Source organism: Electrona antarctica (genome assembly GCF_951216825.1).
Source record: "Electrona antarctica genome assembly, chromosome: 10".
Classification (NCBI taxonomy): domain Eukaryota; kingdom Metazoa; phylum Chordata; class Actinopteri; order Myctophiformes; family Myctophidae; genus Electrona; species Electrona antarctica.
In genome coordinates this window covers 27,698,648-27,711,331 of record NC_136791.1, presented here as the reverse complement: position 1 = coordinate 27,711,331, position 12,684 = coordinate 27,698,648, and the positions used below count along the sequence as shown (strand labels likewise).

At 47.8% G+C, this 12,684-nt stretch overlaps 1 protein-coding gene and 1 long non-coding RNA gene across 3 annotated transcripts in view; both read right to left on the bottom strand.

The window, feature by feature from the left end:
• The window catches only part of LOC306930570, a 133,900-nt gene that overhangs the window by 32,849 nt on the left and 88,367 nt on the right, over positions 1-12,684 (bottom strand). The window lies entirely within an intron of this gene.
• The window catches only part of ninl (ninein-like), a gene marked incomplete at its 5' end in the record, with an annotated part of 85,500 nt that overhangs the window by 19,533 nt on the left and 53,283 nt on the right, over positions 1-12,684 (bottom strand). The window contains 10 exons of one of the 2 annotated variants that reach the window (XM_079511598.1): positions 1,559-1,696; positions 2,967-3,100; positions 3,874-3,954; positions 4,208-4,332; positions 6,083-6,184; positions 7,174-7,321; positions 7,519-7,605; positions 8,643-8,753; positions 9,173-9,347; positions 10,673-10,813. In XM_079511598.1, the coding sequence (XP_079367724.1) occupies positions 1,559-1,696; positions 2,967-3,100; positions 3,874-3,954; positions 4,208-4,332; positions 6,083-6,184; positions 7,174-7,321; positions 7,519-7,605; positions 8,643-8,753; positions 9,173-9,347; positions 10,673-10,813 (1,242 nt within the window). The remainder of the gene's footprint in view (positions 1-1,558; positions 1,697-2,966; positions 3,101-3,873; positions 3,955-4,207; positions 4,333-6,082; positions 6,185-7,173; positions 7,322-7,518; positions 7,606-8,642; positions 8,754-9,172; positions 9,348-10,672; positions 10,814-12,684) is intronic. The other variant, XM_079511599.1, reaches the window with a different exon arrangement.

The following is a 12,684-nucleotide window of genomic DNA, read 5'->3' as shown; positions in this document are numbered from 1 at the left end:
GGACGCTCTCCGTCAGCTGAGCGCACGCCTCACCCAGCCGCGCCTCCAGCTCAAGGCATCGCGCGCGGGACTCTCCGAGCTCGGCCTCCAGCCAACCGCACCGTGCCCTGAACTCGCACAGGCCGGCCTCCTCCTCTGCGCTCCTCCGTTCCTGCAGCTGCTGCAGCTTGCTCTCCCAGGCCTCCGCGTTTCTCTCCAGCCTGGAGACGTGTTCTCTCAGGCTGCAGACCTCCTGCCGGTGCTCCTCCGCCAGCCTGCTCCTCTCCCGCTGCTGGGGGAGGAGGTGCTGGAGCTCCATCTGATGCGCAAGCTCCTCTCTGCTCACACAGGGAGGTCAACTGAGTGACTGAGGGACTTGGCATGGAGCGTCTAGGACAGTGGTTCCCAAAGTGGGGTCCGGGGACCCCCAGGGGTCCTTGATGGAGTTCCAGGGGGTCCCCAGCTAAATGATAGTTTGGAACCAAATGGACCCTTCTGGGTCTGTCACTCTGAGAGTGTACAAATGGAACCAAATGGACCAGTCAGGGTCCATTTGTACACTCTCAGAGTTAAATTAACATTGATTTTACAATATAAGTTGCGGGTCCCAGAGATAGAAATGCCATTAAATGGGGGTCCGTAGACTAATGCATGTCTACGGACATGCATTCCACTAACAGCTGATGTTCTTAAAGAGACAGAGAAAGGCAGACTGGCTGCTCTGTGAGTACAAAGCCTTTGACGGTCACATTGTTATTGCGTCATAAATATTGGTGAAAATAATCAGGATTATTCGGAGATCGGTTCGATACCGATGTGACATTTTTATGGCCGACTTCGACACGCTACCGATTACATCGTGCATCTCTACTTAACCCTAGAACCTCTAGAACCCTAGCATCTGTATATAAAAAGAACCATTCGGTTTATTTAAGACAATCCCCCCCTGCAAGCGCCAATAAACGTAAGTTACGTTAATTCAGTTGTATAAATGTTTTGATCCGATCTAATGGAAAGGCTGGCTATATGTTGTTAGCCATAACACTGGACTGCGCCATCTTGATTTGCGCGTGCACGCACACATGCTTTCAGTCGCTTTAGACTCCAATTCCCCGTCCCAGGCACCATTTCTGGTCAAAACGAGGCTTATTGCACGGAGCATAGCGGTCACTGTAAATGATGCCGGCCTGTACTTCTCATCGACTAGTGAGAGATCAACACCTAATCCGACAACACACAGTCAACATCCGGTTCTGTCTACTCACTCTGTGTCTCAGAGGAGGGACAGCTCAGGAACCGTCATTTCAAACAAGATTTATTTATTTTTTCTATTTCTATTTTCTAGGCTTCTATTTCAGCTAACTTTCTGGAAGAGAAACGCTGTAGTTTCTGTTAGCTTGGAATCCCCATCGATGATGATGTCACTGGTAGGCGGGTTTTTGAACCGCCCACAGCCCACCAGAGAGGACAAAACACGTGCCATCTTATAACGAGCGTTACTGAGGACCAATCAGACGGAGACGAGGTTGAACGTGGGCGGAGTTAACGCAGACCCAGCGCTCTGCCAGGCCACACCCACCTCACACGCATCACTTCCTGGTCCATCTGGAGCTTAAGCTCCGCCTCCAGCTGGTCCTTCTCGGCACTGAGTCGACGGACCAGATGACTGATCTCTCTGGCGTAGTTCTGCTCCAGCTCCGACTGCTCCCTCTGGACTCTGTAGATTACATTACATTAACCCATTTAGGCCTGACGTCGAAATTAATTCTAAATCCTGACTGAAAAACCTCATGTTTCTATGTCAGTGGTTCTCAAACATATTCATGTCAAGGACTCCAAATATATATTACATTGGCCGCCGACCCCCCATCTTAATGGGTTAAATTACATATCATTAGATTGCATGGCTCTGTTCCAGTTCTGACTGCTCCCCCTGGACTCTGATTACACATTACATACTGTATCATTAGATTACATTACATTTAGGTTGTCCCAATACGATCACATGAACCGAAATCGGGGCCGATCACGTCATTTTCAAATGATCGGAAGCGGATCGGGAGCAAAAAAAACCCTGATTGGGACATACCTAGTATCAATATTATATCCAGTAGCGGTTGGAATGTTCCACGGCCCCCCCTCTTTTGAAAGTGCCTGTGGTCATTTTATGTCTTGTTTTGACTGTTCAAATAATCAAAACTCAACTTTATCAGGCGATTGCAGAGCAGGGCTAACAACTGTTTACAGCCACAGTGGACAGACCGCTCTCTAAGTCTACTCTAAGTCTACTCTAACGTGCAGCCAGCCAGTAAGCAGCCCAGTTTAAACACTATTTCCTGTCTGCGCCGTGAAGGGCCCTTCACAATAAAGCGTCTCCCTTTACCTCCCAATTAACTACATTTTACACTGCTTATTATTGACAGGAAATGTAGTCTTAGTCGCGGTAACTTAACAGCGTGTTTGTGGGAGAGAGAGCCAGAGAGAGAGAGAGAGAGTATACAGTTTAGGAGCGGCCCTTCCCCCCGCGGGCCCCGAGGCAACTGCCTCTCCTATATCGCAGCGCCTGATTATATTCATATCATGATATTAGACTGGATATTGTCTGTGATTTTTGGATATTGTACTATTGTGATGTGGCCTAAAGGTGGCCTTACACTAGCCGATTTTTTTCAATCTGAAATCTGATAGCACCACACACTACAGGATAATCGGAGCGGGGCAGAGCAAATATCAGACATTCTTGTTGATCGTGCCGATCCCGATCGCACTTTGAGCGGCCGGGCACCCCCCGAGCGTCAAAAATGCCCGATTATCGGCTAGTGTAAGGCCACCTTAAGTGTTCTATCAAAATCGTGAAGAATCGGGAAAAATCTACAGATGCGCGTGCGTGCGTGCGTGCGTGCGTGCGTGCGTGCGTGCGTGCGTGCGTGCGTGCGTGCGTGCGTGCGTGCGTGCGTGCGTGCGTGCGTGCGTGCGTGCGTGCGTACCTCTTCTCCTGGTCTCTGCTGCTGGGTGGAGGTTGTTGTTTGAGTTGAACCTGCAACCTCTCCACATCCTTCTTCAGCTCCTCCACCTTGTGCTCCGCCAGAGCCTTGTGCTCCTCCAACTCACTGATCTCCATCTATGGAAAACCCTCTCATTAATATTACTAATATGGGGTCATATGGGAGGGGGGGGCAGTCAGTAGTGCTATCGCCTCACAGCTAGAAGGTCCTGGGTTTGATTCCTGCCGGGGATGCTGGGGGCGTGTTCTCTCCTCCGCGTCATCAGTGCCCATACTCTAGGTGGGGTTGGCAAAAAGGGTCTTTCTGTGTGGAGTTTGCATGTTCTCCCTGTGTACCCCTAGGGTAGGTACCCTAACATGTTCTCCCCGTAGGTACCCTCACATGTTCTCCCCGTGTCCCCTAGGGTAGGTACCCTCACATGTTCTCCCCGTGTCCACCAGGGTAGGTACCCTCACATGTTCTCCCCGTGTCCACCAGGGTAGGTACCCTCACATGTTCTCCCCGTGTCCCCTAGAGGTACCCTCACATGTTCTCCCTGTGTCCCCTAGGGTAGCTACTAGGTACCCTCTAACCTCATTACACTAGGCTTTCCACCTCGGAGGAAAGCCTAGTCTGTGTGTCCCCCCCATAGAGTTATGGTCCCCCCTGTTTGTTTTTGGTCTCGCCAGTCGCTACGAGTTGGAATAAAAGATCGATATACGAACCAAACTATTCCGACAAGTACTTAAATAAACTTGTCGGATTCATACGCCACATCGACCCTTTTATTGGGTATTATGATGCAGGATGTATTTTGGGTAATTCTGATTCCGTAGCACCAATAGCATCAGATGTAGTTCAGTAACAGGTCATGTACATAGCCTAGAATAGCAGCAGATGTAGTTCCTACCTTGAAGCTCTGCGAGATGTCTTTGCGTTCAACCTCCATGTTCTGTTTCAGTAAGTCCAGCTTACGCTCATAGAAGTTCACCTGGTGGAGAGATGGAGATACAGATGGAGAGAGAGATGGAGAGGAGATGGAGAAAGAGAGAGAGAGAAAAGAGAGAGATAAATGCACACATCCTTATTGCAAACATCTTCACTCTGTAACTTTAGACACAGATTGAGGGCCAGCCTGATGAATCAAGCCTCTCCACTTGCTTCTTCCATAGATTTACTTCTGCATACATACATAGACAGATGCACGCACGCACGCACGCACGCACGCACGCACACACACGTACCTTGGTCTCCAGCTCAATCTTCAGGTCGTGAAGTTCCTGTGAGTGCTTCTCTCTGAGCTGCTCCATGGCCAGCTCTGTCTCGATGCTCAACGACGGACCAGACAGATTCTCCAGAGACCCGAGACCTGGGCGGGAACCAACGGACACACACTTTAGTGCTTCGTTTAATCAGTGGTTTTGCGGTGGGGGGGCGGTGGTGGTGGCGATGGCTCAGGGGTAGAGTGGCTGGATGGCAACTGGTTGCCAGTTTGAACCCGGTCTCCCCCAGACTTGGTGTCAAAGTGCCCTTGAGCAAGACAATTGATTTCCTCCACCATCGGTGTATGAATGCGTGTGTGAATGGGTCAATGCAATGCACAATCTATGTAAAGCGCCTTGGATAAAGGCGCTATAAAAATGCACCATTTACCATTTTTCAACCAGTGGTCCTTGAGGATGTTCCAGGTGGTCCCCGGCTAAATGATGGAGAGTTGGCAGATGGACCCTTATTACAGTTAAATTATTGCTAAACATCCACATTACTTAATTTACAAAGTCTAAGAAGTCTACACAAGCAGTGTATGTAGAAGAATTGTTATTTTGATCAACGTTTGCCTGTTATCTCTCCTAATGGTTTACCAACATCAATAAAGCATGGAATTGTGGACAAAATATTCGAAGTTTTGGGTCTGAGAGGCTAAATCTCACCAAATGGAGGTCTGTGGCTCAAAATGCAGAATAAATAATAGACCTTGATATGAACACAGTACTGTACTTTGAGGTACTTTTACCTTACTGGTGTATTTCCATTTTTATATACTATTAGTTCTACTCTACTACATCTCAGAGACAAATATTGTACTTTTACCCCACTACAATTATTTGAAAAGTGTAGTTACTTTGTAAATTTAGATAATTTATTACAAAACATACATTAACCGTCCACTTCAGCCATAATTAAACTTTGGCTATCTGAAAATAGCAGATCTACAAGCCCACAAAGCATCACATTGCTTGAAGATCTGCTATTTGCAAATATTTCTAAACATTTCAGACATTATTCTTCTGCCTACACATACACATACGAGCCAATAGGGGAAGGGGATCGACATCACATGATGCCTTTGTCTGGTCAAACAAAGCTGCTTATTGGTCAAAAACCCAGATGTGTTTCTTAAAGAATTATAACTTCTGCATAACGAATACTTTTACTTTTAGTACTTTAAGTAGATGCCAATACTTTTATACCTTTACTCATACCGGTAAGTACATTTGGAATACTAGACTTTTACTTGTAACAGAGAGTCTCTATTTTTATTTATTTATTTTTAATTCTTTATTTACCCAGGGAGGTAGCTGAGCACAGGTGCTCATTTGCAGCAACGCCCTGCACATAGAAACACACAGACACACGCACGCACGCACGCACGCACGCACGCACGCACGCACGCACGCACGCACGCACGCACGCACGCACGCACACACACACACCTGGGAGCTGACCAGTACAACCACAGTCTTATACTGTTGGCCACTAAGCAGCTCCAGGGGGAGCAGTTGGGGGTTCAGTGCCTTGCTCAAGGGCACTTCAGCGGTGTTGGGTGAGTGATGACAATCACTTCCCCACCCAGATTTTTCCTGCCCGTCCGGGGAATCGAACCGGCAACCTTTTGGCAACAAGGGTGCTTCTCTAACCCTTAGGCCACCACTGCCCACAAATTGCAGCATTGATACATTTGCTTAACAAATGTGAGTACTTTTTACACCACTAAGGGTACAAGATAGCGCCTTCTCTGTCACACACACAAGTTGCCTATGAGACACGCACGCACGCACGCACGCACGCACGCACGCACACGCACACACACACACACACAGAGAAGTTGCAGCCGTTACCGTTCTTGTCGGCCACCTGTAGTTTCTTCCTGGCAGGAGGAGATGTTCTCCTGGAGCCTGGATCATCTGGAACGCAGCGAGACATACAGTATGGCTGACCAACTGCTCTAAAACAAGGAGTAGATAAACTCTAATCTATAGCAACACAATGCTGTGTAACTGCTCTAACACATGGAGTAGAGAGACTCTAAACTATAGCAACACAATGCTGTGTAACTTGGAAAACATGAGACCAAATGAGACTCTGAGCCGTAGGAACAAATGTAGTGTAACTGCTAGTCCAGTGTTAATTTTGTTGACTAAGACTTAAAAAAACAACTAAAAGACTAAGATTGACATTTAGTCGACAAAGAGTAGACTAAGACGAAACTATTTCAAATGACTAAATAGGACGAAAACTACATTTTCTGTCCAAATTAACAGTGACTGTCACACAAACATGGAGCCAAATGAGTCCCAACAAGAATACAGAAAACAGAATGCAGCTGGGCCACAGAAACCTGCAGAGCAACTTGTGATGACACGTTGTATAGAAGGAGAGGGGCGTGTGTGTGTGTGTGTGTGTGTGTGTGTGTGTGTGTGTGTGTGTGTGTGTGTGTGTGTGTGTGTGTGTGTGTGTGTGTCAGGGAATGGAGGGCGTGGTCAGACTGTATAGCCTGGCCCAGCCAGCGTGCTTTCTGGTATAGAGGAGCGGGTAGTGCATGGATAATATTGGTTCACCGATCTGATCATTTCATGTTTGTGTAAGACACTTGTGTAAGTGGGAGTCAACCCTTCCGGGTGGGCGTCGCTCCAAATGATGTGATGTAGCGCTGCACTAGGGTGGGGGAGGGGGAGAGGAGGGGCCGGGGCTGACGGACAGATCGGTGACATCCAATCAGGGTGTGCGGAAATCTCAAGTGACTACTGGCCAATCACAGCACGTCCTGAGGTTAGGAGTTAGGGTTTAGGGGCTAGGAGTTAAGGTTTAGGAGTTATGATTTAGGGTTTAGGAGTTAGGAGTTAGGGTTGTACCTGAGTCACAATCTGTGGTGAGGTTAGGAGTTAGGAGTTAGGAGTTAGGGTCTAGGGGCTAGGAGTTAGGGTTGTACCTGAGTCAGACTCTGTGGTGAGCGAGGCTCTGTTGGACCACGACAGAGACGACTTGTGATCTCTGGATCGTTTGCTTTTCCTGGATCCTCCCTGACTCTTCAACAGCTCCACCTCTGAGCTCAACTCGTCATTCCTGTCCCGCAGTTCCTGTTTGAGAACGCATACGCGCACACACACACACACACACACACACACACACACGTGCACACACGCACGCACGCACACACACACACAAAGAGCAGAGTTATGTTTCACAGAGAGGCACACATGACCTAAATAGCACTATAGCATCCTGACACACTGCGCACGTACGCGTACACACACACAGTGTTGTGTTCCCTCACCCGACACTGCAGTTCGTATTCCTTGATGATGTCTGAGAATCTCTCCTCCTGACTGGCTCCTGATTGGCTCGCATCCAAACTCCCAAACTGTCAAAAAAAAACAGCAAAACAAATAAATTAGACACAAACAAAACATGTTTAGAACTCAATGCTCGTCACACACACACACACACACACACACACACACACACACACACACACACACACACACACACACACACACACACACACACACACACACACACACACACACACACACACACACACACACACACACACACACACACACACACACACACACACACACACACACGTTCTAGAACACGTACAGAACTCGTACAGAACTCTAGGAGTGAGCAGACAGAACTCTAGGAGTGTGCAGACGGTAACCACCAGAACCACCGTCCTAGAACCACTGTTCCAGAATGTTCTGTTCTCAGCTGTCCTACTGTCTGTCTCTCCTACACTGTCTCCCTCTCAGCTGTCCTACTGTCAGTCTCTCCTACACTGTCTCCCTCTCAGCTGTCCTGCTGTCTGTCTCTCCTACACTGTCTGTCTCTCAGCTGTCCTACTGTCTCTCCTACACTGTCTGTCTCTCAGCTGTCCTACTGTCTGTCTCTCCTACACTGTCACTCAATCAGCTGTCTTACTGCCTGTCTGTCTCTCCTACACTGTCTCCCTCTAAGCAGTCCCGACTCCTACTGTCTGTCTGTCCTACACTGTCTCCCTCTCAGCCGTCCTACTGTCTGTCTGTCTCTCCTACACTGTCTCCCTCTCAGCTGTCCTACAGTTTGTCTCTCTCTCTCAGAGTGGACTAAAAAATCATCTGAGACCACACACACACACACACACACACACACACACACACACACACACACACACACACACACACACACACACACACACACACACACACACACACACACACACACACACACACACACACACACACACACACACACACACACACACACACACACAGTAAATTATTAATCCACAGCACTGCAAAGATCAGTGTACAGGATGAGTTACCTCTCACACCACTAAATGCATCACCGCCTGTGTGTGTGTGTGTGTGTGTGTGTGTGTGTGTGTGTGTGTGTGTGTGTGTGTGTGCGTGTAACCTTGTCGTGCAGCAGTTGACCCAGCTCTCTGTTGAGGCGACTGACTGATGTCTCTGCTTCACACAGCTTCACCTTCAGCAGACCCAGCTCCTCCTCCAAAGCCTTGTTCTCCTGCGTGTGCACACACACACACACACACACACACACACACACACACACACACACACACACACACACACACACACACACACACACACACACACACACACACACACACACACACACACACACACACACACACACACACACACACACACACACACACACACACTTCCATCAATTAATTTATCCAGACATTCCTCCAATTTACCCATCCCTCCCTAGCATCTGTCTAAAACAAGAGCGAGACATGGCCAAAGCATTTCTGGGGGTCCCCAGCCAAGAATGTTGAGAACCCCCTGATCTAAGTGATCAATATGAAAATCTAGCAGGACATTTTAGCAGATCTACAAGCTGACAATGCCTCGCAACGCAAGCTATTTTCACATTTTTTTCCTGTACCTGTGTGGTCTTGTAGATCAGTTAGTTACCTGCGTGGTGTTGTAGATCTCCTCCTGCAGTGTGCTCTCTCTGCATCTCGTCAGGGTCAGCTCTTCTCTCAGCTGGTGTCTCTCTCGCTCGGCCTGCGTCAGCAGCACCTCGCTCTCCTGCTCCGATTGGCTCCTCAGAGCTGTCAGCCTATCACGGAAGTCCTGCTCCAGGTCCCTGCCAACGGACCAACCAATCAGGTGCCTTCTCAGTGTATATATACCAAATACCAAAAATATAACAAATCTGTCTATATTCTCCGTGAATGAAACAGCAAAACAAATAAATTAGACACAAACAAAACACGTTTAGAACTCAATATTGTGATTGGTCGACAAATATCGTATCCGGGGGAAATACATCTGACGGATGTTTCGGCCCGACACTTCCGCGATACACTCTCTGCCTTATGTCGTGACCAGGCTTTTCTCTCTGCCTTAAGTCGTGACCAGGCTTTTCTCTCTGCCTTAGGTTGTGACCAGGCTTTTCTCTCTGCCTTAGGTTGTGACCAGGCTTTTCTCTCTGCCTTAGGTTGTGACCAGGCTTTTCTCTCTGCCTTAGGTTGTGACCACTGGCTTTTCTTTCTTTCTTAGGTTGTGACCAGGCTTTTCTCTCCGTCTTAGGTTGTGACCAGGCTTTTCTCTTTGCCTTAGGTTGTGACCACTGGCTTTTCTCTCTGCCTTAGGTTGTGACCAGGCTTTTCTCTCTGTCTTAGGTTGTGACCAGGCTTTTCTCTCTGCCTTAGGTTGTGACCAGGCTTTTCTCTCTGCCTTAAGTTGTGACCAGGCTTTTGTCTCTGTCTTAGGTTGTGACCAGGCTTTCTCTCTGTCTTAGGTTGTGACCAGGCTTTCTCTCTGTCTTAGGTTGTGACCAGGCTTTTCTCTCTGTCTTAGGTTGTGACCAGGCTTTTCTCTCTGTCTTAGGTTGTGACCAGGCTTTCTCTCTGTCTTAGGTTGTGACCAGGCTTTCTCTCCGTCTTAGGTCGTGACCAGGCTTTCTCTTTCTCTTTCTGAATCACAGGGCAAGGGTTCCTAAAATGTTCAGACCGCGACCCCCAAAAGTAATCATGTTTGAACTGGGGACCCCTTCTCACCCTGACACTGGGGACCCCTCCTCACCCTGGGGACCCCTCCTCACCCTGACAAGCACTTGGAATTGTAGGCATTACATCTAGACTGACTCGGTTCCACAGATAAATATTGTGAATATAGCCGAACTACAAGCTCACTGCAATGTTTGCCTCTTTCGTTAAGACCAGTTTTGGTTACGGTCTTAAAAGCCATTAAATTGTGCAGATAAGATACCCTGTAGTGGACACTTATATGTTGGCTGGTTGTCTTGCCTGATGAAGGTCTGACCGACCGAAACGTTGCTAAATAAAGATTCTGTAAGTGAAGGCAGTGTGCGGGATTCCAGTTTTTCCTACTCTTCCAGTTCAATTATCCGATGCACCCGTCACCCGTAGGTGTGCACAAGGACATTTTTGCTACAAAGGTGCTTACTTGATCTTGGATTGGTTGATGGTCTCCATGGTAGCGTGCCTGTCATCCACCTCTCGGACCAGCTTCAGGTTCCGTCTGTCTGCCCAGTCCAGGTCTGTCTTCAGCCTGTCTCTCTCTCTGACCGCGTCCTCCGCGACCGTCCTGTATGCGCACACACACACACACACACACACACACACACACACACACACACACACACACACACACACACACACACACACACACACACACACACACACACACACACACACACACACACACACACACACACACACACACACACACACACACACAATAGCTCAATTGATTATAATAATAATGGGTTGCATTTTTATAGTGCTTTTCTAAGCACTCGAAGTGCAAGTTTACAACGGTCCATTTATTCACACATTGGGAGGTGAAGCGGCAAACAGTCGACGCCAGCGTCCTCGCTTCCCACACCAATGGTGGCAAGCTACCAATGCGAGGCACCGACCGACTCACTGGAGGCAATGAATCCCCCTTTTTGAAACCAGCTCCTCGCCACTCGCCCTACACACTTCCACTCGGTTTGAGCATAGATATATAAATAATAGAGACAGCACCGGATGGGAGGGGAATTCCTGTGCCGTCTATTTATAAATCTATGCTGAAACCGAGTGGAAGTGTGTAGGGGGGGTGGCGAGGAGCTGGTTTCAAAAAGGGCCCTAGGGTTCAGTATCTTGCCCAAGGACACTTCGACACGTGGACAGGAGGAGGAGCTGGGGTTCGAACCGGAGACCCACGGTTCATTGGATGACCCACTCTACCTCCTGAGCCACAGCTGCGCAATGGAGAATTATATAGTCTGCCCTCCAAAGCCAGAGTGCAGCAACTATGTTTTTGGAAACAACTACTAATTTGTTCATCATTTTGGGAGATAAACAATGACCTCAAGAACAGATCTTGTATAAAATTAGTGCAATATCATCATACCCCATGAGGATAGAACACTTTCATGTATTATACCTCAGTTTAATTTAACTGTTGCTAAAGTGCTGTCACACGCTGGCCAGTAGATGGAGACATTGTCATGTTAAAATGATCCGATCATGTAGTAGAACAGTGGTTTTCAACCAGTGGTCCTTGAGGGGGTTCCTGGTGGTCCCTATAGCTAAATGATGGAGAGTTGGTAACCAAATGGACCCTTATGTAAAATGAAACCAAATGGACCCGTATGGGTCCATTTGGTTTCATTTTACACTCAAGAGTTAAATTATTGTTAAACATCTTCCTTACTTAATTTACAAGAAGTCTACACAATTACAATGTTGAATATTTGTTACTTTGATCAACGTTTGCCTGTTGTCTCTCCTAATGGTACAACATGAACACAGCATGGAACTGTAGCACATAGAATCTTATCAAACGACAACTAAAACAATCTTGGGTCTGAGTCTGAGAGGCTAAATGTCATCAAATGGTGGTCCCGTGGCTCAAATGGGTCTGAGAGGCTAATGTCATCAAATGGTGGTTCCGTGGCTCAAATGGGTCTGAGAGGCTAATGTCATCAAATGGTGGTTCCGTGGCTCAAATGGGTCTGAGAGGCTAAATGTCATCAAATGGTGGTCCCGTGGCTCAAATGGGTCTGAGAGGCTAATGTCATCAAATGGTGGTTCCGTGGCTCAAATGGGTCTGAGAGGCTAAATGTCATCAAATGGTGGTCCGTGGCTCAAATGGGTCTGAGAGGCAAAATGTCACCAAATGGTCCGTGGCTCAAATGCTGAATAAATAGTGGACCTCTTTGATATGAAACGGGTTGAAAACCACTGATGTAGAATACAGGTCAGCTGTGTTTGCCACTCCATCATTTCTAGCCCCAGGCCAACTGATCCATACCAGATCAATAACAGTTAATGGCTTTCTTCTCCGGGTTAATTACAGTTTGTAGCTCCACCACAGGAAATTACATTCTGCCGATCTGGAAGCTTCTTCTATATCCATACACCTCTAGTCTCGCACAGCCAGACAACTATTCCACAAACTCCGAATGC